The 27836-nt window shown below is 43.2% G+C and overlaps 1 protein-coding gene across 1 annotated transcript in view; it reads right to left on the bottom strand.

Moving 5' to 3' along the window:
• Positions 1-27836, bottom strand: part of mcm6 (minichromosome maintenance complex component 6) — a 48190-nt gene that overhangs the window by 1920 nt on the left and 18434 nt on the right. The window contains exons 4-16 of the mRNA XM_077616179.1: positions 26646-26733; positions 26415-26576; positions 26180-26345; positions 25937-26082; positions 22107-22257; positions 21098-21239; positions 20013-20154; positions 19784-19891; positions 10604-10759; positions 10407-10535; positions 10163-10327; positions 9394-9514; positions 1981-2148 (exon numbers count right to left, since the gene is read on the bottom strand). Of these exons, the coding sequence (XP_077472305.1) occupies positions 1981-2148; positions 9394-9514; positions 10163-10327; positions 10407-10535; positions 10604-10759; positions 19784-19891; positions 20013-20154; positions 21098-21239; positions 22107-22257; positions 25937-26082; positions 26180-26345; positions 26415-26576; positions 26646-26733 (1844 nt within the window). The remainder of the gene's footprint in view (positions 1-1980; positions 2149-9393; positions 9515-10162; positions 10328-10406; positions 10536-10603; positions 10760-19783; positions 19892-20012; positions 20155-21097; positions 21240-22106; positions 22258-25936; positions 26083-26179; positions 26346-26414; positions 26577-26645; positions 26734-27836) is intronic.

Genomic DNA, 27836 nt, shown 5'->3' with positions numbered 1-27836 from the left:
GGAGCGTCTGTAGTGCTAAGACAAGTAAAAGTCTGAGAACATTCCCAATTGATATGCATTTAGCAGTGTTATGGCATTTTACATATGCAGTGACAGTACTTAATTGAGTCTAGATAAGGTCCTCTTAAGTGAAAAACTCGGCTTAAGTATGGTAACGCCTCTTGGGGAGAAACTGTCCCTAAGTCTGTTTTGGCTGGTAGGATCTAGTAGCGCCCACACCCACGAGAGGGGAGCAGGTTGAAGAGGCAGAAGCCCGGATCTGCAGTGTCACTCTTGACTCACAACTTGTCTTTAAACGGCCGATAAAAAATACTCTGAATAGAATTTAATTTAATTTGTCTAACTTTAGGTTGATTAGAAACAATCTAACTCCTGAGTCAGAAAAAAACTGTATTTTGATACAATGATCATATCACACACGACTTAATGCCTAACAAGTTGGTCATCGGTCTGCAAGACAACACTAAAACCAAATAAAACCGTTTGTAAGCAACCTCTGAAAGTATTGGACAAAAAACAAAAACGTCCCATCACTATCAGATATTGAAAAAACAAATGCCTGAATACTGTTAAATATGCTGATGCCATCTTTGTTTACAAAATCTTCCATCACAATGCCCCTCCTCCACTGCCAGAATTTGTAAAAAAAAAAAATCCAACAGATATACAAGAGCTGGTTCTAGAAGTGACTGTGTAGTTCCCCTGAGAAAGAGTGCATTTAGCCAAACCACACCTATTCATACCTCACATACCTGGAACTCTATCAATTACCGCATATGAACTCCCGTCTCTTAACCTCTTCGCCAATCATCTTAAAGCATGGCTGCTGGAGGAACAACATTATGATCACAACACTGCTGATCACCTGTGCTGCTTGTGTCTGTCTTGTTTCTATCCCGCTTTCTTGTCTTGTCCTTTTTTTCCCTTCCTACTATTGCCTTGATTTTTTTTCTGCTATTTAAAAAAAAAAAGTTCGCAACCGAAAGACAGATGAAAATGGCAGCGAAAAATGGCGGAAGTCAGGGTACAGCAACATGAAAGTTGGACAGTAGGCTGACGTCGTTGGCGCTTATTTGAAAATAAAACTTGCTCAGTAAATTGGATGGCAGAGAGCACCAGTGGTAGGGGAATTTATTTTTTGGAGAAATGAGAGCCTCGGACACGGACGGCCTTGTCCGAAAACAGAGCACTTTGCCAGCAAGCATGGCGGGACGTCGAGGCTGAGCAACGTGGAAGTTGAGATTCCATTTGAGTGCAGGCAGTGAGCTGACGTCGTTGCACTTATCGGAAAATAGAGCTCCTTCAACGGCTAGTTGACGGTTGGACAGCGCAGAAGACCGAAGTGGAAGTTCAATTTCTGGGCCGGTGGTCCGGTGGCGCATGCAGCTGCGATGCATGCCGGCGGCGAGAGACGTCTGCCCCACGACCCGGTCGGAACATGTACAACAAGTTTTTTTGGAAGTGGATGCCATCCCGGACATTTTTATTCAAAGATTAAGTGAATGTGCAGCTGCTCATCATCATCATCATGTGTGGGTATGCTGCTGCCTGCTTCATGGTAAAGCGGGCTACAGTAATCCCTCGAATATCACAGACAAAGGACCCATGGCCCCAAGAAGACAAAGGATTTGGATTAAAACTCCCATTTACCTGTTTTTAGGGATTTATATAAAGCGGAGAGGAACTATTCACTGGAAGTACAGTATTTAAAGTATTTACATTTTTATATATATCCATTATATTTAGATATTAATACATTAGTCTTTTGACATGCTTATAGCTGTAATATTTAATAAATATACACTTTTGGGTAATTGTACTTGTGTGTGCAAGTGCTTCTATATCTGTATAGGCACGAAAACATGTATTGTGGTAGTTAAAATGGGGGTGATCCTACTTCGCAATTTTTCGTTTATTGCGGCTGGTATAATGGTAAAATGCTGAAGATATTTTAGGTAAAATGAGCAGGACGAGACATACCTTCTTCTGATCTGCGTAGATGCAAGACGAGCAAATTGGAGATGCGCTGGTACTCGGCGAATGACAGACGGAGTGATGGTTTGGGCTGACATCCAGCCTCTGCGTTGCCATTGACATGCCCATTTATTCCATTGACCTCGCCATTCACTCCATTAGGCATATTTGCCTCTGTTGTAGTGGTCAAATTGAAACAATTAAATTTTTCAAATGAACTGAATTTTCAATGCAGCTCTTTTACTAGATCTGGTACCATACGTTTATGGATTTTATTTGTTTTATTTTAAAAATATAAAAAAATATATATATTCCATTCATAAATATTGCATTCATTTATTTACTCGTTTTCCGTACCGCTTATCCTCACAAGGGTCATGAGCAATGTTGCCGCTAATTTTTCATATGTCTGGGCATGCAGACAACCTCCCTGAGCACACTGAGGACCACTGTGAGCAACATGAGAAGTGCTCGCGATGGCCTCACATCAGCATTACACCTGTCAGATGTATTTCTACAACCATAAATGATCTAGCCATGATAGCATTTAAATATTAATATCCATGCATAAAATGTCACTAGAATTTGCACGAATCTGACTTAAGTTTTACCTTTACCTGTCCTTCTCACTTCTCATTCAAACGACTTTTCTGCTGAATGTGTCGCTTGAGGTAGTTGAGCTTCTATTTAGTCCATATTTTTCCATCGGAAAATTCCCTCACACCTTAACCTTCGCAGCTTATTTTGTAGAACAAACCTTTCTCCCTTAAAAAAAAACATGTCCACCAGATTCACCGCTTTTTCTTCTATTTGCACAAGTACTCTTAATGCCGTGATTGGCTGCGTAACCTAATTGCATCGTATCCAATGATTGGCTGGACACACACACACACACACACACACACACACACACACACACACACACACACACACACACACACACACACACACACACACACACACACACACACACACACACACACACACACACACACACACACACACACACACACACACACACACACACACACACACACACACACACACACACACACACACACACACACACACACACACACACACACACACACACACACACACACACACACACACACACACACACACACACACACACACACACACACACACACACACACACACACACACACACACACACACACACACACACACACACACACACACACACACACACACACACACACACACACACACACACACACACACACACACACACACACACACACACACACACACACACACACACACACACACACACACACACACACACACACACACACACACACACACACACACACACACACACACACACACACACACACACACACACACACACACACACACACACACACACACACACACACACACACACACACACACACACACACACACACACACACACACACACACACACACACACACACACACACACACACACACACACACACACACACACACACACACACACACACACACACACACACACACACACACACACACACACACACACACACACACACACACACACACACACACACACACACACACACACACACACACACACACACACACACACACACACACACACACACACACACACACACACACACACACACACACACACACACACACACACACACACACACACACACACACACACACACACACACACACACACACACACACACACACACACACACACACACACACACACACACACACACACACACACACACACACACACACACACACACACACACACACACACACACACACACACACACACACACACACACACACACACACACACACACACACACACACACACACACACACACACACACACACACACACACACACACACACACACACACACACACACACACACACACACACACACACACACACACACACACACACACACACACACACACACACACACACACACACACACACACACACACACACACACACACACACACACACACACACACACACACACACACACACACACACACACACACACACACACACACACACACACACACACACACACACACACACACACACACACACACACACACACACACACACACACACACACACACACACACACACACACACACACACACACACACACACACACACACACACACACACACACACACACACACACACACACACACACACACACACACACACACACACACACACACACACACACACACACACACACACACACACACACACACACACACACACACACACACACACACACACACACACACACACACACACACACACACACACACACACACACACACACACACACACACACACACACACACACACACACACACACACACACACACACACACACACACACACACACACACACACACACACACACACACACACACACACACACACACACACACACACACACACACACACACACACACACACACACACACACACACACACACACACACACACACACACACACACACACACACACACACACACACACACACACACACACACACACACACACACACACACACACACACACACACACACACACACACACACACACACACACACACACACACACACACACACACACACACACACACACACACACACACACACACACACACACACACACACACACACACACACACACACACACACACACACACACACACACACACACACACACACACACACACACACACACACACACACACACACACACACACACACACACACACACACACACACACACACACACACACACACACACACACACACACACACACACACACACACACACACACACACACACACACACACACACACACACACACACACACACACACACACACACACACACACACACACACACACACACACACACACACACACACACACACACACACACACACACACACACACACACACACACACACACACACACACACACACACACACACACACACACACACACACACACACACACACACACACACACACACACACACACACACACACACACACACACACACACACACACACACACACACACACACACACACACACACACACACACACACACACACACACACACACACACACACACACACACACACACACACACACACACACACACACACACACACACACACACACACACACACACACACACACACACACACACACACACACACACACACACACACACACACACACACACACACACACACACACACACACACACACACACACACACACACACACACACACACACACACACACACACACACACACACACACACACACACACACACACACACACACACACACACACACACACACACACACACACACACACACACACACACACACACACACACACACACACACACACACACACACACACACACACACACACACACACACACACACACACACACACACACACACACACACACACACACACACACACACACACACACACACACACACACACACACACACACACACACACACACACACACACACACACACACACACACACACACACACACACACACACACACACACACACACACACACACACACACACACACACACACACACACACACACACACACACACACACACACACACACACACACACACACACACACACACACACACACACACACACACACACACACACACACACACACACACACACACACACACACACACACACACACACACACACACACACACACACACACACACACACACACACACACACACACACACACACACACACACACACACACACACACACACACACACACACACACACACACACACACACACACACACACACACACACACACACACACACACACACACACACACACACACACACACACACACACACACACACACACACACACACACACACACACACACACACACACACACACACACACACACACACACACACACACACACACACACACACACACACACACACACACACACACACACACACACACACACACACACACACACACACACACACACACACACACACACACACACACACACACACACACACACACACACACACACACACACACACACACACACACACACACACACACACACACACACACACACACACACACACACACACACACACACACACACACACACACACACACACACACACACACACACACACACACACACACACACACACACACACACACACACACACACACACACACACACACACACACACACACACACACACACACACACACACACACACACACACACACACACACACACACACACACACACACACACACACACACACACACACACACACACACACACACACACACACACACACACACACACACACACACACACACACACACACACACACACACACACACACACACACACACACACACACACACACACACACACACACACACACACACACACACACACACACACACACACACACACACACACACACACACACACACACACACACACACACACACACACACACACACACACACACACACACACACACACACACACACACACACACACACACACACACACACACACACACACACACACACACACACACACACACACACACACACACACACACACACACACACACACACACACACACACACACACACACACACACACACACACACACACACACACACACACACACACACACACACACACACACACACACACACACACACACACACACACACACACACACACACACACACACACACACACACACACACACACACACACACACACACACACACACACACACACACACACACACACACACACACACACACACACACACACACACACACACACACACACACACACACACACACACACACACACACACACACACACACACACACACACACACACACACACACACACACACACACACACACACACACACACACACACACACACACACACACACACACACACACACACACACACACACACACACACACACACACACACACACACACACACACACACACACACACACACACACACACACACACACACACACACACACACACACACACACACACACACACACACACACACACACACACACACACACACACACACACACACACACACACACACACACACACACACACACACACACACACACACACACACACACACACACACACACACACACACACACACACACACACACACACACACACACACACACACACACACACACACACACACACACACACACACACACACACACACACACACACACACACACACACACACACACACACACACACACACACACACACACACACACACACACACACACACACACACACACACACACACACACACACACACACACACACACACACACACACACACACACACACACACACACACACACACACACACACACACACACACACACACACACACACACACACACACACACACACACACACACACACACACACACACACACACACACACACACACACACACACACACACACACACACACACACACACACACACACACACACACACACACACACACACACACACACACACACACACACACACACACACACACACACACACACACACACACACACACACACACACACACACACACACACACACACACACACACACACACACACACACACACACACACACACACACACACACACACACACACACACACACACACACACACACACACACACACACACACACACACACACACACACACACACACACACACACACACACACACACACACACACACACACACACACACACACACACACACACACACACACACACACACACACACACACACACACACACACACACACACACACACACACACACACACACACACACACACACACACACACACACACACACACACACACACACACACACACACACACACACACACACACACACACACACACACACACACACACACACACACACACACACACACACACACACACACACACACACACACACACACACACACACACACACACACACACACACACACACACACACACACACACACACACACACACACACACACACACACACACACACACACACACACACACACACACACACACACACACACACACACACACACACACACACACACACACACACACACACACACACACACACACACACACACACACACACACACACACACACACACACACACACACACACACACACACACACACACACACACACACACACACACACACACACACACACACACACACACACACACACACACACACACACACACACACACACACACACACACACACACACACACACACACACACACACACACACACACACACACACACACACACACACACACACACACACACACACACACACACACACACACACACACACACACACACACACACACACACACACACACACACACACACACACACACACACACACACACACACACACACACACACACACACACACACACACACACACACACACACACACACACACACACACACACACACACACACACACACACACACACACACACACACACACACACACACACACACACACACACACACACACACACACACACACACACACACACACACACACACACACACACACACACACACACACACACACACACACACACACACACACACACACACACACACACACACACACACACACATACACATACACATACACATACACATACACATACACATATATATATATATATATAAAATTCATTTGCAGTGCGTTCACTGCGCTGGACAGGTTTTCTTCTGCGCTGAGAGTGTACGACCAGTGTGCAATTGCGCAGTTGCGCAGCTTAGAGGGAACGTTGGTCATGAAGGTGCTGGATTCTATCCCAAACAAGTATAGGCACCAGGCAGGGGACAGCCGGAATTGGTGGCTAGTCAATCACAAAGAGAGCAATTTCAGTGTTCAAACAGCCTACCCTGAATGTTTTTGGAATGTGGGAGGAAACCCGAGTGCCCAGAGAAAACCCTTGCAAGCCCAGAGGGAACATGCTAACTCCACACAGCAGGAACACTCAGAGCTGTCGGGCCAATGCGCTAACCACTTGGGCACTGGAAGGCCAAACATTGTATTTAGTTTAACTTAAAATTATAATTACATTACAATCGTGCCTATTATGCCAGATAAAAAGATAAAGGATTAATAGGTTTCAAAACAGCACTCATAAGAAACCCATCAGTACCTTGCTCTGGAAGCTCCTCCTCCTGATCATCATCTTGCTCCAGGTTGATGTCAGGTGTCTCTACTCTAATAATGGACTTGTTCAAAAGACGGAAAGCTTCCTTCACATGTTTGGGTTGTACCTAGGTAATGAATTAAAAAAACATCTAAGAAGATTACTTCAATAACTTAATATTACGCGAAAAGCAGTTTTGTGGCCACAGACTTTACGAAAGTTGATGCCTGTGAAACCAAACAACTTCTGGTTCACGTTACTTTAAAATAAGCAACAAAAAAGTTAATCTTGTAATATTACAATTTGACCATATTAATATTACAATATGGACTTGTTCTTTATATTTCAATCTTAATATCCTAATAATACCGTTTTTCTCTTAGACCACATGTGTCAGACCGATTCCGCCGAGGGCCGCAGTGGGTCTTGGTCTTTGTTCCAACCGATCTAGTGCCGACATTTAACCAATCAGGTGTCTTCTAAAATAAGTAGCACCTGACTTTAATTAACTGATTACACTTGCAAAAGGTATCCTCTTGTTGAGTTGGAATGAAAACCTGCACCCAGTGCGGACATTGAGAACCGGGTTTGATACCCCTGTCTTAGACTATTGAAACGTATGACTTCTTAGCAGGTAGTTTCCCACTGTACACCTGACCATCGCTTGCGGCACACCGGTTGGGATACACTGACTTAGATTAATGACAATAGATTACTTAAACAATCAATAGCTGCAGCCCTAACCATTTCACTTTTCTTTTAATTTTGGACTCACTTCATCACAACAGTACATCCTGGCCATGCCCTCAGAAAGGCGGATCATGCTCTCCAACTGTCGGACTGTTATCCTCCACGCTGACTTGGTCACACCACCTGAGCCGTCCCGCTGGCGGAGACGCTTGTACTGTTCTACGATGAACTCTTCAGATTCGCTGGAAATCTGTAAAAATGAGCTGGCAATGACCTTTGTTGTCTAATGAGAAATCAGCATTTAATAAAGAGAACACGGATAGACGCACTTTGGGTTTGAACTGCCTTGCAAAGAGCAGGTACCGCCGAATTTCATCCAAAGAGTACAGCCTGTCCACAGACTCCTCCACACGTGAGTGAAGGTCTACAATGCGCCTGGCAATGGCGTAGTCTGTAACCTGCAGCAAGCACACAATTCCCTTTCATTAAGATACCCTGAGACCAATCTCAGTCAGTCACTACTGACCTCGTTGCAGTCGTCCACCAGAACGAAGAAGAGGTCAAAGCGGCTCATGATGGGGGCGGTCAGGTTGACGTTTTGTTTCAGACTCTTACTACGGTCATAGCGCCCATTGACAGGATTAGCAGCTGCCAGGATAGATGTGCGAGCATTCAGGGTGGCCTGGAAAAGTTTTGCATGTTAAATTAGATTTGAGGAAGAATGAAGGGTAGTCTTCAGGTTACGAAGGCATGCAATTACGCACTTTTCACCCTCCTTACAAATCAGTTGTATAGCAAAAAAATAATGTCGCAAACTGTTTAAATAAATATAGCGAATAAAATTGGTCACACAATGTGATAGATTGAGCTATGTAATTCTCTAATTTTTCGCTTGTGTGTGAGTCAGTGTGTGTGAGTGACTGATCGAGGTCGTCTTCCAAATGTTCGCTTCTTCCTTCTTGATGTAACGCACAGTAGATTCATTCATGATGACTTAAATGACGCAGGATGCTTCGGAGGCATTTTAAACGGTGACTCAAAATCCTAACAATGCGGGAATAGGCTAAGTGTAGTCTGTGTGCGATGGAAAATGTAATGCAAAGAAAAGGCAAGACGACGTCCTTCTCGGCTGTTTGTAGTATTTAGCGCGTCATTCTTCTACAGTGAAATGTCGCTTCTTCCGCGCTGAGTGCCACCCATTTCAGCCCCGAAGAAGCGGAGCTCTGACTTTTGCCATTTTTCACCTCCTGTCTTCCACTTGCTATTTTCAGCGTGAATTTTGACATTTTTATGAACTTTTAAAAAAATAATACAGTAATGCCTTACATACGAGTGTCCCAACATACGAGAAATTTGAGATACAAGGGAAATTCGAGCAAATTTTTGCCTTGAGATACAAGACAATCTTGTGATACGAGCATCCGAGCATACGAGATGGTTCCCAATGCGGCCGCCAAGTGGAATATGCTAGAGCAGGGGTAGGGAACCTATGGCTCGGGAGCCACATGTGGCTCTTTTGATGGGTGCATCTGGCTCTTTGCCAACCTGTGAGCTAAAATATGGAAATCGCTGTTGACAGAACTGAGATATTACATTTAGAACTGCTTTAATCTTCATTTTTTTTGCTTTAATCTTCATTTTTTTTGCTTTAATCTTCTTTTTTTTTGCTTTAATCTTCTTTTTTTTGCAGTAGACTCTTTTGGAATGCATCCTCATTGATTAGCAACAGCATGAGAATCTTTTAAAAAATATTCAGTTTTTTTCCACTTTAAAAGTGGTGAAATTACCAAAAAAAATGAGAATTTGACTTTTGAATTTGTAGTATGGCTCACAAGGAATAACATTGGAAAATATGAATTGTTTGTGGCTCTCTTCGTCAAAAAGGTTCCCGACCCCTGTGCTAGAGGCTGCTTATGAGAACAGCATCTCTCTGTCTTTCTCGCCGCATCTCTCTCGCATAAAGATATCTACGAGCACCGGCTGTACTGGTTGCATTTTTTGTAATAATCAGTGCAAAATTAAGGAAAAAAACAATGGGTCCAAAACAAGCCAGTCCAATGAAGGGCTAACCATAATTTCCAAGCTGCGCAGTGACATTCCTAACGAGATGGAGAGCCTTCGTTTAATATGATTAAAAGATAAAAAGTTAGCGGCAGGGCCTGGAAAATATTAATTTTTGTGTCAGAAATATATTTGTCTCGCAAAATAAATATTTTAATTTAGGCCGCAGAAAATGAATATTTTAATTTTCGCCGTAGAAAACAATAATTGAAAATTATTGCAATATATTTCTAAATCAAGTTTTTAATAGCTTGCAAATTTACAAAAGAAAATCAGTGTGTAACTCGCTAAGTTTCAAGGAAATTTATCACATTTGGCTACCTTTATAATTGAGTTCTGACATTGAGGGAGCGTACTGTCTAGAACTTGCTCTGGGGCGCAAAATTCCTCGGTACGCCGCTGTAAGGAATTAATCAAAATGTATTTCAAAAATTATATTGGCGGTTAGCGTGAGAATTTTTTTTATTATTTTTTAATGAGAAAAATAGATTTAAACCCCAAAAACTTAATTTTGATTACCCCTGGGACCATCCGAAATCAAGAAGAAAATTGCGTTTTTTGGGTTCACGGTTTTAGATTTATTTGGAGCAGTGGATGATACGATACAAGAGATGAACTCGCGATCCCAAAATGGAGTCTCACCAGCGCTTCGTTTTTCTTGGACATATTGAGTCAATGTTGAGTACGGAATAACGTTCGCATTAGTGGTGCGCAGCTCAAAGCGTCCGGTCAACGTGGGGAAATGCATGAGTCAATCAACTAGCTCAAACTGCCCTGACCAATAATTAGCCAGATTGTGATCACGCGGATTACGCATGCACATGCAATACTGGCATGTGCGTGCACTGTGCACAGCGCACACAGCATTTGACCTTAAATGCATGGAGAAATGCGAGCAATATGCGTGCAGGCATGTTTTTTGCACGCATTTGCGAATTTCTCGCACGCTACGGGAAATGGCTGAGGAAAATTATTTGAAATAATTTGGGTTCGGCGGCCAATAATTGAATAATTTTCTACCAATTATTTATTGCCGACCCCTGGTTAGCGGGAGATAGCGTGACCAAGTCGATAATCTGCGATAATCTACATGGATTTAAAAGCAAAGCCAACATCTGAAAAAACACCAGCGAAACCATTCAAAGCGAGTCGTGGCTGATTCAATAATTTAAATGACAAATATTGTCTATTTGTTATAGATGTATTTTAAATGGGTCGAAATTTTCGACACATTTTATTGGGCAGACCATACAAATTACCATTATTCACTACGCAATGGGAATTAGATGACAAGTCAAATACAACAAAAGTAATGGTCTCCGAACATGAATTGGACAAATTAAACTTGCTACATTTAGTTCATTTAAGTTAAATTTAAAGTTTATGTTGTTACGAGAGCGTTGCTTTCTTTCTCCCAGAAAGCATCAGCGAAGGATTTTATTTTTTTAGAAATACGAGCCCCGGGCGACGTTACAGCGGACGTCATCGGCCTTGTCCGAAAATATAACAGTTTGGCCGGCGAGGATGGCGGGACGTCAAGGCGGAGCAACGTGGAAGTTGAAATTGCATTTAAGTCTGGGCAGTGGTCTGACGTAGTTGGACTTATCCAAAAATAGAGCTCCTTGGACGGCTAATTGACGGTTGGACGGTGCGGAGGAGCGAAGTGGAATAATTTCCCAGCCGGATGGCCGGCAATTCGGCAGCCCATGCCCACGACGTTGTCCGGCGATCCAGCCGAGAGCGAGGTCTGCCCCAGGACCTGACAAGTTTTTTGGAAGAGCTGAACCGAAAATACTAGGCTTCACACGGATCGCATGTGTGGGAATGCTGCTGGCTGAATTCATGGAAAAGCCAGCCTTAATCAACAAGTGCAACCATCCTCTTGCTTTAAAAAACAAGAACAAAGCCTATGTTTTCACTATTCATCTATAATAGACAATGGTGTTTTTTAGGGCGTTTTGTTACGCGACATGTTTCCATCCCACACTTAGTCAGATAAGTACAGTAATTCCTTGTATATCGGGGATAATGTAGACACAGACAGCCAGATAATGGCCACAAGAAGACAAAATGAACTTAATACTACTTATAACAAAGCCTGGCTGCCTGTATACTGGATGAACAACCGGAAAGCCTGGATCACAAAAGCCTTCACAAACAGTTTACCGTATTTTCACGCCTATTTGGCGCATCGTTTTTTACGCCGCAGTGTCAGTAACGAGTGCTATTTCTGTATTTTAGACACACATAGCACGCACCATTTCATTAGACACATATATATTATATATGGATTAAATATCGAAACGCAATAGCGCTGGCTACCGTTAGCAGCTTATTTCCGGGTTCCGGTGCGCAGTGACTGCTGGGAAATATAGGTGGCCGCCGTTTCGGAGACGTTTCCGGTTTGGATAAGAGATCCGGAAGGAGAGACATGTAAGATGTCTGTATTGGTGGTGCCTGAATGTCCTGTCAATTTATTGGGTAGAGATGGTCTATTACAGCTAGACCTAGCTTTGGTCCCCTCCTCTAGTGGGAATATGGTGGTTAAAAGGCGAAAGGAAATTCTAAGTGGCCAATTAAATGTTTTGCAGGGATGCCAACCTGCGTTCTTTTATTATACGCTGGACTTGTCAGATAGTACGCCGACGGGGGTAGGAAGCGGGCTGGTATTCAAAACATTAACTCCCTCCATTTGCTGATGTGGTGCAAAAGGACTGAGGGGCCTGATAAGACGTATGAGAACAAATTGGCACAAGCGGTTACGGCCGAAATTAAAATAGACTACCTTTATACGGACGGTATTTCTACAGTTGTGGGGGGTGTTGAGTTGCCTGAGGGGTATAAAACCCTTTTTCTCGAATGGTCACCTCCACACATTGTATTATACAAACCATACAATCAAGGAAAGGAGGTGCTGCGTGACTTTGTACATATGGCCCGCGGGGCAACCGATTGGACGACATTGGACACGGGGCTTGAATATAGCGAACATACGGAAACATACAGAAAAGCAGTATTTCTCACTACGGGCGTAGGAGTGGGAATATACCTTCAGTGACTAGTGAAATCGACGAAGGAGATATATCTGTTATCGGATGAGGAGGAGGAACTGTTAGCGACGGTTCCTCCCGAAATATGGTCTAAAGGGCCTTCTGATGTGGGACTCGTAAAAAGGGTGATACCAGTAAAAATTAGACCGAAAACTGAATTCAGGCCTTGTGTCCGACAATATCCATTAAAACCTGATGCTTTGGAAGGAATAAAACCGGTAATTGAGGATTTGTTAAAAGCAGGAGTGATTATTGAATGTGATGATTCACCTTGCAATTCTCCCATATTTCCAGTAAAAAAGGCGGCCCCTTCTGTGGGATGGAGAATGGTTCAAGATTTACAGGCGGTAAATTCTGCAGTGATTCAGCGTGCACCTTGTGTGCCGGACCCACATACACTTCTGAATAATTTAGATCCAGGTGCGACATTTTTTACGGTGATTGACATAAGTAACGCCTTTTTCTCCATCCCATTAGATCGAAGCAGTCGGTATTGGTTTGCCTTCACGTTCGGAAGGAAAAAGTATACTTTTACGAGACTGCCGCAGGGATATTGTGAGAGTCCCACAATATATGCACAGGTAATGAGTAACAGTGTTGCGAGATTCCACCCGCCGGGGGGAAGCCAAACAATTGTGTATGTTGATGATGTATTAGTGGCGTCATCTACTTTGGAATCTTGTAAGATAGACACTGTAGCGTTGATAGGCCACCTGGCGGCTGAAGGCCACAAAATAAACAAAAACAAATTGCAGCTGTGTAAAGAACAAGTAAAATATTTGGGACATAATCTCGTCAAGGGAGGAAGGAAAATTTTAGAAGACAGAAAGAAGGTGGTCTTAGACGCACCTAAACCGCTAACTAAAAAGCAGATAATGTCATTTCTAGGTCTCACTAATTACTGTAGGGCATGGATTCCGAATTATGCGGAAATTGTTTCTCCCCTTGCTAAATTGATGAATGATGTTGATTTGAAAATGTGCTCGACTTTAAATTGGACAGCAGAGGCGGAAAATGCGTTTTGTACATTAAAACAGATGCTAGTAGCTACCTTTTGTACAAATGGTAGACTGTAAAGGAATGTATATGACGTCAGTGCTGACTCAAGAATTCGGGGGGAAGATGCGGCCAGTTGCATATTTTTCGTCCAGATTAGATAGGGTGGCCTGCGCACTTCCTCATTGTGTACGGGCTTTTGTAAATACAGCCGAAATGACGGCCAGCACCAAATTAGTGTGGTCGCCTGGCGATTGCGCTATTGCGTTTCGATATTTAATCCATATACAAAGAAATCCTGCCGCTAAATGTTGGCGTCAACAGAGCATTCAAAGCTAGACTGTGAACTATGTATATATATTATATATAATAACTCGGAGCTTGCCGTCATTCCCGGAGGCTTAAGAACTATAACCGCGGGACCCAGCGTTTTGGAAGACTCATTTGGGCAATTGTTTGATTCGGACACAGAAAATGAGGACTTTGATGGATTTGTGGGTTATGATGACGTGAGTAAGTTGTAAAATGTCTAAATAAAGTACAACCGAACTCAGTTTTGCTTCCGTTGCCTTTTTAAAGCGTGTTTTTAGCGTGTGGGTGTTGCGCACAAGAACTCTATATCCTAGCAGTCACTGCGCAGTACTTTATCTACGGGAAAATAGTAGAGTCGGGGCTGGTTTCCGTAGTTGTCCTATTGACTGATTTATTTTATTTTATCGTGATAACAATTTTAGTATTGGTCCATATATAAAGCGCACTGGATTATACGGCGCCCTGTCTATTTTGAAGAAATTTTTTGACTTTTATGCTCGCCTTATAGGCGTGAAAATACGGTAATTCCGAACCCCTTAAAGAACTTGGACTAAAACTCCCATTAACCAGTTTTTTTTAAATTTATATCAGGCGGAGAGGAACTATTTTCTGTGAGTATAGTATTTAAAGTACAGTGGTACCTCGTCATACGACCGCTCGTCATACAAAATGCTCGTCTTACGAGTGAAATTTCGATCGAATAATTCGCCTGTGATGCGGTCAAAATTTCGTGATGCGACCAAGCCAGGTGGCCATGGCTTTTTTTTTTTTGCATATCTTTCGTGTATAACAATATTTACGAGCACCGGATGAGTTATTAAGACCAGGAAACGCACAACGCGCATGCGCGGGGAAAAGAGGGCTTTCTGGGTAATGAAGTATACTCGTGCACACAACGCCGACAGGCAATGGCACTCAGGATAAAACTTTACCCACAATCAATGTGGGTAAGCTCAGCTGCTGCATTTCCTGTTATTTTTATCTAATACGAGGAGGATTATATTACTTCTCGTTGGCTGCTCATAAGAACATCAGGGGTACTGGCTCGCAACAGCATCCCCGGTAGCAACTCTATCATAGGCGCCGTTCGAGGGGATGCGAACACAGATGCTACAAGCTAAAAGGGGGGCGCTAGCCAGCGCCCCCGAGGCTCCCATGAGCAGTGGAGCGATCGCTGATAAAAGACTGCTGCTCGTTGGCAAGTGGTCGTGCGTTATCCGATTTTGAGGACATTTGTGTGCATCATTTTCGGAATATTTTGAAGGGAATAGTACGACAGCAAACAGCCCATCGATAGCGAACATGAGGGTGGAGTGTTTGTTCCGTTTACGAGTGCGTTGTGTGGAAAAAAAACCGAAGCCCCCCGCCCCTTTTGTGCCCCTCTCGGCGAAATCCGCCCAATTTTAGTTAGATTAAACACTTTATTTCTATTAAACCACTAAATATGTGTTACTTTGTTAATAGATGGGGAATTAGAAGAAATAAAACATTTTTCCAATCCAATATCCTGTTTTTGGTGTTTTTTCAGAGGGCTGGAACGAATTAAATTTTTTTCCATTCATTTCAATGGAAACGTCCGCTCGAGTTACGAGAACCTCGTCATACGATCTCAGTCTCGGAACGGATTACGCTCGTATGTTGAGGTACCACTGTATTTAAATTTTTTATATATATATAATATGTAGATCTTAATACATTAGTCTTTTGATATGCTTATAACTGTAATATTTAATAAATATACACTTTGATAATTGTACTTGGGTACTTAAATTTCTGTATAGGCACGAAAACATGTATTGTGGTAGTAATAATGGGGGAGTTCCTACTTCACAGTTTTTCGTTTATCGCGGCCATGTCTGGTCTAAATTCACCGCGATATTTGAGGGATTACAGTGGTACCTCGTCATACGACCGCCCCTCATACAATATTCTCGTCTTACGTAGGAAATTTCGATCGAATAATTCGCCCGTGATGCGATCAAAATTTCGTGATGCGACCAAGCCAGGTGGCCATGGCAATGTCTTTTTTGCATCTCTTTCGTGTATAACAATATGTACGAGCACTGAACGATTAATTCGGACGAGTTTCTCCTACGCATCGACCAGGAAACGCACAACGCGCATGCGCGGGCAAAAAGAGGGCTTTCTGGGTAATGAAGTATACTTGTGCACACAACGCCGATAGGCAATGGCACTCTTTCTCAGAGTGAAACGTCATTACCCACAATCAATACGTGGGAAGCTCAGCTATTGCATTTCCTGTTATTCTTTCTAAGGAAAGGAGCTCCCGCGATCGTTCTTTAAAGACTATTTCTTATTGGCAAGTGGTCGTGCAATATCCTATTGCGAGGACATTTGTGTGCATCATTTTGGGAATATTTTGAAGGCAATACAACAGCAAACAGTCCATCGATAGCGAACGTGAGGGTGGAGGCGTGGCAAACCGCTAACCCGGAAAACGAAGGTAACAAAAGATTAAGACAAAACTAGAATTCAGTTTTGTGTAAAGTTACATTAAACGTATGTTTGAGTGTCTGTATATATTAATCCAAGTTAATTTAAATTTGTTTGTTCCGTTTACGAGTGCGTTGTCGTGGAGAAAAAAAAAGAACCCCACCCCCCCAAACGTCTCTGTCTCCCGTCGGCGAAATCTGCCCAGTTTTAGTTAGATTAAACACATTTTATTACTATTAAACCACTAGTTATGTGTCACTTTGTTAATAGATGGCGAATTAGAAGAAATAAAACATTTTTTCCAATCCAATATCCTGTTTTTTGAGTTTTTTTCAGAGGGTTGGAACGAATTAATTTGTTTTCCATTCATTTCAATGGGAAACGTCCGCTCGAGTTACGAGAATCTCGTCATACGATCTCAGTCTCGGAACGGATTACGATCGTATGTCGAGGTACCACTGTACTGTATATCGGTCCAAATATCAGCTCCAAATAGCGGTTGTCGGCTCTAACTAATAATATTCGGTATCTGTCCTGAAAACCCCAATCTCTGCGTGTAATGAAGACATTTCTTTCACAGACTTTTCATTCCAACATCAAAATCAAGAAATGATCCCTATTCAAATTTGGGGCTGTCTTTTTTTTAATTCACCCTATATTAAACCATGGCATCGTTTCAAAATCAGTACTGAAGTACTGTGTGCAGGTATCATACTGAACTGAAGTTGACATTTCGGTATAATGACGACACTGCACGTGTCACGATCAAGTTAAAATCTTATGTAAACATTACTTTTGAAAGATTTTGCAATAATTTCAATCTGGACTCTAACCTTGACTCCAGCTTTTGTTATGCTGATGGTCTGCTGCTCCATCGCCTCATGGATGGCCACCTGGTCCTTGAGGTCCATCTTGTCAAACTCGTCAATGCAGCAGACACCCTGAAATGTAAATGCTAATTTAAACCAATGACATAACAGCACTTAATTTACAAAAACATTTTCCGCTGCAAATAAATAAACCCAGAGGTTCAGTGTGATTTAAAAAAAAAGACAAACTCACGTTATCAGCCAGCATCAAGGCTCCAGCCTCAATAACAAATTCATGGGATTCTTCATCTCTGACTACTGCAGCAGTTAGACCTGCGGCGGTGCTCGCTTTGCCACTAGTGTACACAGCTCTGGGACTGAACTCCTCCACGTGCCTATGACAATTACTATTTTAAAAAGGGAAACACACTACAGTGGTACCTTGACATACAAGCAATTTGAGATACGAGTAAAATTTTGAGCAAATATTTATCTTGAGATACGAGACAAATTTTGATATACGAGCAGACAGCGAATGAAAGAGAGGCTGCTCACAAGAACATCATGGCCACTGTCTCTCTGGTCGCAACTCCCTCGTGTAATGTCTCTCTGGTCGCAACTCCCTCGTGTAATGTCTCTACGAGCACTGGGCGGAGCGTTGCATTTTTTCAGTGTTTTTTTCCAGTTAGTCAGTGCGAATGGCGTATATACTACTTCTTGTTGGCAAGTGGTCGTGCGTTATCCTATTGTGAGGACATTTGTGTGCATCATTTTTGGAATATTTTGAAGGGAATACAAAAGCAAACAACCCTCGATAGGTTGCATCTGAAAGTCAGGGTGGAGGCGAGACAAAGAGAGCCAACCCGGGAGAAGAAAGGTATCAAAATTTAAAACAAAATTAGAATTAAGTTTAGTGTAAGGTTAGATTAAACTTATTTTTGAGTGTGTCTGCATCGTAATCCAAGTTCATTTAAATTTGTTTGTTATGTTACGAGCGCGTTGTCGTGCAAAAAGTCTCCCCCCTCTCTCTCTGTCACTCTCTCTCTCCCTTCCGCGAAATCCGTCTTTTAGTACTATTAAACCACTAGTTATTTGTTACTTTGTTAATAGATGGCGAATTAGAACAAATAAAAATGTTTTTCCTATCTAATATCCTGTTTTTGGTATTTTTTCAGAGGGTTGGAACAAATTAATTGGTTTTTAGTTCATTTCTATGGGAAACGTTCATTTGAGTTAAGAGAAAATCGACATACGAGCTCAGTCCCGGAACGCATTGAGCTCATCTCGAGATACCACTGTATTTGCGACAATTTGAACTGGGTTATTTTGAGCGCATACTTGAGGAACTGGCTCTTTGCAGTACTGGGGTCCCCGACAATACAGACATTGATGTCTCCTCTCAGCGACGTCCCCTCTACCGTGGTCTTCGGGACTCCCCCAAACAGCATCAGCAGGATACCGCGCTTCACCTCATCATTACCTGGACGATCACAATCAGAAAATGATCTACCGTATTTTTCGGATTATAAATCAGTTTTTTTTCATAGTTTGGGGTGCGATTTATACTCTGGTGCGACTTGTGTGAAATTATTAACACATTATTATATCATTTCAAATGTTATTGTCAGACTAAACCGGAAGAGGGTGCTCTAGGCCTTTTTTAGAAAATGTCAACATTGCCGGTAATTTATAAAAACAAAGAGAAGGGCTGAACAAAAATGGCACCGTAAAGAAAATCATATTCTGCAGATTACAAGCTGCAAATAGTAAAATATGCAGCCGAAAACGGTAATCGAGCAGCAGAAAGAAAGTTTGGAGTTAGCGAGAAACTTGTAAGGGACTGGCGAAAAGCAGAGGTTACTCTTACTGAAATAAAGAAAACAAAAAAAGCTAATCGCGTCTACCTCCCAAGTTGGGGGAGTTGTTTAAAAGTGACACCGAGGATGAAGATTTCATTGGATTTAGGGATTTGGAGCGAAATTTATAGTTTGGTAAACTTGTTAGCATGTTCTTTATGCTAGAGTTATCTGAATAACTCTTAATATGTTACGTCGTTAGTGACATTACCAGGCATGTCAGTCATGTAACGTTAGTATACCGTACACTTATTCAACCTGTTCTCTATTTTATTTTTATTTGAAATTGCCTTTCAAGTTGACATGTACGTTTTTGGTGTTGGATTTTATCAAATAAATTTCCCTCAAAAATGCGACCTCCAGTGCGACTTATGTTTTTCCTTCTTAATTATGCATTTTTGGCTGGTGCGACTTATAGTCCAGAAATACGGTAATTAACTTCTTTAACAACACGAATGCGATGCCCGTTTGGCAAAGACTGTTGCACTGACCATGGATGGTAGGGAAGAGGCTGGTGCACAGGTTATGGTACAAGTTCTTGTCTTGACTCATCTCAAACACCTTCTCCCACTCTGGCTCAGTCATCTGGCTCTTAATGCTCTCGGCTGTCTGCTCTTCGTCTCGCAGCTCCCTGCCACCGAACTGCAAAGAGACACCATTGAATTGCTGCGCTGGCATAAAATTTGAATGGCAAGACGGAATCTTTTAATTGAAACTCAACCAACATGTTCAAATTGATATAAAGTATTTTGACACCTATAAAAGGCACCGTGTCATAGGGTGCAGTCTCATTTGCGGGTATATTTTCTGTTTTCTGTCAATACATTGGACGCCTCATCCGATAAGGCGCTAGCATGACACTAGGCTAGCGTATGTTATGCTATCCGCTAGCGTACCTATGTTATGCTAGCTGCTAGCGTATGTTATGCTAGCTGCTAGCATATGTTAGGCTTGGCACTAGCATGTTTTTTTTAAAGACAGCACAAGCAAAACTAAGTTTGATAATGCTTTATTGAGGTCAAAGGTACACTCTGATATAAAGAGTTCGTACCATGCTAGGCTCCACTGTCAGTCAGAGTTGTGTATTCCGGGGAACTTGATTCCAGCTTTGGCAAAAGCCCAGTGATCCATAATTCATTGTAACTCGCGACATGCATCACTCCCAAGCCTTTGATTCTCCTCCCTGTTATATCGGCATCGACAATTCATTCTAATCGTCACGTAACTCGTGTGACGCTGCCTGCCCGAACTACATTGTCGGCCATCAATTAGCAATCTGTTAGCAATCCGTTAGCAAAGCTGTTAAATTGTGTTCAATCCATGGTTTCAGTACATTTGCCAAGCGTTCACACCCGCATTGTGTTGTCATTCACACCAAGCATTTCCTCTGTATAGCTCTGATATGCTGTTTCTTGAAGTATTGAGAGTGTTTTTGAGGGTTAAAAGAACTGCAAGCACACGGAAGTCAAATGCCTTGCCACTCCCCTGGGATGCTTTGAATGGATTTACCGTAATGCTTGGAATGCGCGGGGAGGCTATTTTTAGGGTGACCGTCCACTGGATTGATTGCAATAAGTAGCGTGCCGGCAATAAATAAAACCAGTCACTGAAGCGGTCAGGGCCATACAAAAATTGAGTTTAGTGCACAGACAAAAACACACACCGTTTGGGCGCATCGACCATTTTAGAGATTTTTTTTACTTTTAAGTACGCCCTATAGGTGTGAAAATATGGTATATGAATTTTGTTATACTCCTAACCAAGCTTGTAACCAGTGGTGGACCATCAGGGCCTGCAAGGCCTTCTCTGCTGGCCCCGCTGCCTGACATCATTAAGAAAGGTCGGACAACCCCCGAAGCAAGCAAGCCTGTCACAACCCGGAACGAACATTTTCAGCTCTAAATCGAATAAAAACTTATGCCAGAAATACATACGACAGGACAGGCTCGACTTTCAGCATTAGCTTTGATGGCGATAGAAAAGAAGCAGTAAAGAAAGGAGGATGGATTTTGTGTACAGATAAATGGGATTTTTGGTGAGTAAAATATTGCTATACAGACGCTCCCCTACTTACGAACGCAATTGGTTCCGAGCGATTGTTCATAAGTTGAATTTGTTTGTAAGTTGATTCAGTGCTATATTTTGTATTATAATTTATGTTTAAGGCCGATATAAGTATATTGAAGGTTTATACAAGTGCATTTGTATGTTTAAGGCTTGTATAAGTAACACGCATTGGTTTGTACTGAAAAAAAAACATTTAATAAAATGGAGAGAATATGTACAGTACTGTAGAGAGAGAGATTTATGTATTAGAAACTGGCCAAAAGAAGCGACCTAATGACGATTGCACAGTTTTCTTCTTTTTTTCATCATAAATGATGCGTTAGCACTGTATGGCATCATTCAATTGATTTGCAAACTTTGTGCAACGTTCAATATTTGGGTCCTGCTGCTCGATCTTTCTGTTTATAAATGGTACTGAATGTGCAACGCTCACCACTCTCACGCGCATCAAGCTTCGTTATTATTGCCACTCGTTTCAAATCAAATGGCTTGCCTCTTCCTTGCAACTCCCTCAATAGAAGCCTTTAGCTTTTTACCAACCATATTCAATATTGGATGCATGAGATATTTAATGATACAAATGAAAAAGGTTCTTTGCACACTGGAGATACATTCACGCACTTCCGCATTGCAACGAAGAAGAAGGTAGATGCTGGGTGAGCTGAGCTCTCACAGCGCCAGGCGTCGGTATTAGCGGCGGAAAGAAGTACTACTCCGAAAAAGGGGCGAAATACAAAATTGGACTTGCGAACATTTTTGGACTTAAACGCAATTTGCAGACATGTTCGTATGTACCGTTGTTCGTAAGTTGAATGTTCGTAAGTAGGGGAGCGTCTGTATTCCTAAATAGTATTTCAATTGTAAGAGGTTATTATTGATGCTTTTTTATGTGTCGCAGCTGTAGCTGCAGTAAAGGTTTTATAGCCATAAAAGTTTTTGAGGGTTGGATTGATTCAGACATAGCACAATGCGTTGCTTTGAAATTCACGGCCCGCCACTGCTTGTAACTAATCTCAAACAAATTAGCCAGTTGAAATGAATAGGAATACCAAGCTGTTCCAGTCAACCCCGAGCCAGAATATTATGTATTTTGCATGAAACTAAATAGAAACTCGACGTACACAAATTCAATTTTAAAAAGTTTTTTTTTTTTTTTTTTTTTTTTTTTTTTTTTTTTTTTTAAACGTCCACTTTCGGGCACTTTCAAATACACCGCCCTCTTTTTGTGCCCTATTTTTTGTTTCTATGGGAAACGTTGATTTGAGATACAAGTAAATCGACATACGATGTTGGTCCCCGAACGCATTAAGCTCGTATCTCAAGGTATTACTGTAATGAAAATAGAAAATAGGGCCAGGGGGGGATGAAAAATTTAAAAAATAAAATGATTAAAAAAAAGATATTATTTTTTCCAGGCCCAATCACATTTAACATTTGGCTTTAATAAGTTATTGTTAATAACATTATTGTCAATAAAGTTTACAAATATTGTAAATGTGCAAAAAATGTTACTTGTAATTTCGCAGCAAGGTTTTTTTCACATTATACAAAGGCAGCTGTGACATAATGATGCCGTTTAGTTCACGGGTTGGGAACCTATGCCTTGCGAACCATATATGGGCCTTTGGATGGGTGCATGTGGCACTTTGCCAATCTACCGTATTTTCTCGCACATTAACCGCCTGCACGTATAAGCCGTACCCTTAAAATTGCTTTAAAACCATTGAATTTCACAATTTACCTCGTACAAGATTCCCCTTGATTCACAATTTTCACACTTACACACCACTGTGGCACAGACTCGACCGCTAGCACTGGGTTAATAATCGTTTTTTTTCTGTTGGACTCCTTTGTGCATGCATACTTTTATTAATAGTGATTTATTAGCAAAGGCGTAACAATGTTATTACAGGAATTCAGAGAGTTATTGTACTTTAAGTGTTAAAATTACAAATATACACAATAAATGTATTTTGTTTTAAAGTCGGGGTGCGGCTCTCAAGGAATTATATTTAAAAACATGAATTGTTTAAGTTTGTGATTAGTTTCTTTGTTTATTCTGAGTTAGTCTATATGTATATATCAAATCGCTGAGGTGTGAATTTTAACCTGAATTAGCCTTTTTGCAAGTTTTGTCATTGTGTATGGTCATTTCATCCTCTCAGTTTGAATACACTGATTTGAATTTCCACGTCCATCCAATATAAAAAGGACCAATATATTTTGGTGTTATCACATCGTTTTTCCTTCTTACCCGTGGGTTGGTGGGAGCTACACGACAGGCCAAAAAAGCCAATCGGTAGGACAGCTCTCGGACTCCCAGAGCTTTCAAACCCCTCAGACCTTCAGACTCGGAGCGCTGAGGTCCGCCTACCCTGGTACTGGTCTCTGCTCTCAGACCTGGGAATGAAATGAGTAAAAGATGTATATAACAAATAACAAATAAAAAAGTAAAATATCCAAAAGTAAAAAATAAAAATACAATTTTGACTCTTACCAGGAGTGCTGAGCTGTGAGACATCTGGCACCACGACAAGTGTGCCAATAAAGTCACATCGATCTCCAGCCTGAGCACTCTCCACTGCTTCAGCTCTAAGAACAATCTCCAGGTAGCGCGGGATGGAACCACGGGGTAACTCAGCCTGTGTTTCCTGAATGCGCACCTGAACGTAGCACAAGATCATCAAACAACCGTGATTTTTTGAGAAAATACATGACAAACTCAAAGTTACCTTTTGGAAGTCAATAAATTTTGACTTATGCGTGTCGAGGTGGAAGCGCGAGCGGTTGTTGCAGACCGGGTTGCGGCAGATGGTTGGCGGTGAGTACTTGAATTGCTGAGGGACGTCTTTGATCACCGCCTGACAGTCCATGCACAGGAAAGTGCCGCTCACCTAAAAACATAGATGGTCAGGACCAAAATCGGTGCAAGTCACCATAAAGTGTTTGAATAGATGACTCACCAGTTCAGGGTGGACCGGGTGTGTCCTCACAACCTGGCCACTGATCCTCACCAGGGTGCCAATGCGCATGGATGACAACTCACGAATCCTGAAGTACAAAGGAACATTGATAATTTCTCAAAATTTCACGTCAAGTGCCAACAATAATTTGAAGCAGCTGTACTGTGAATTAGAGATGTCATGATCTGACCACCTAGGTGGAAAGTGCGTAAGATTACGTCAATTTCAGTGTATTGTAATCAGGTAAAAAATATATATACGTATATATTTTTTATATATACACATTTATTTTTTTACCTAATTTTTTTACACACACACACACACACACACACACACACACACACACACACACACACACACACACACACACACACACACACACACACACACACACACACACACACACACACACACACACACACACACACACACACACACACACACACACACACACACACACACACACACACACACACACACACACACACACACACACACACACACACACACACACACACACACACACACACACACACACACACACACACACACACACACACACACACACACACACACACACACACACACACACACACACACACACACACACACACACACACACACACACACACACACACACACACACACACACACACACACACACACACACACACACACACACACACACACACACACACACACACACACACACACACACACACACACACACACACACACACACACACACACACACACACACACACACACACACACACACACACACACACACACACACACACACACACACACACACACACACACACACACACACACACACACACACACACACACACACACACACACACACACACACACACACACACACACACACACACACACACACACACACACACACACACACACACACACACACACACACACACACACACACACACACACACACACACACACACACACACACACACACACACACACACACACACACACACACACACACACACACACACACACACACACACACACACACACACACACACACACACACACACACACACACACACACACACACACACACACACACACACACACACACACACACACACACACACACACACACACACACACACACACACACACACACACACACACACACACACACACACACACACA

This window comes from Stigmatopora argus, chromosome 12, assembly GCF_051989625.1.
Source record: "Stigmatopora argus isolate UIUO_Sarg chromosome 12, RoL_Sarg_1.0, whole genome shotgun sequence".
Taxonomy (NCBI): domain Eukaryota; kingdom Metazoa; phylum Chordata; class Actinopteri; order Syngnathiformes; family Syngnathidae; genus Stigmatopora; species Stigmatopora argus.
This window is presented reverse-complemented; position numbering and strand designations above follow the sequence as displayed.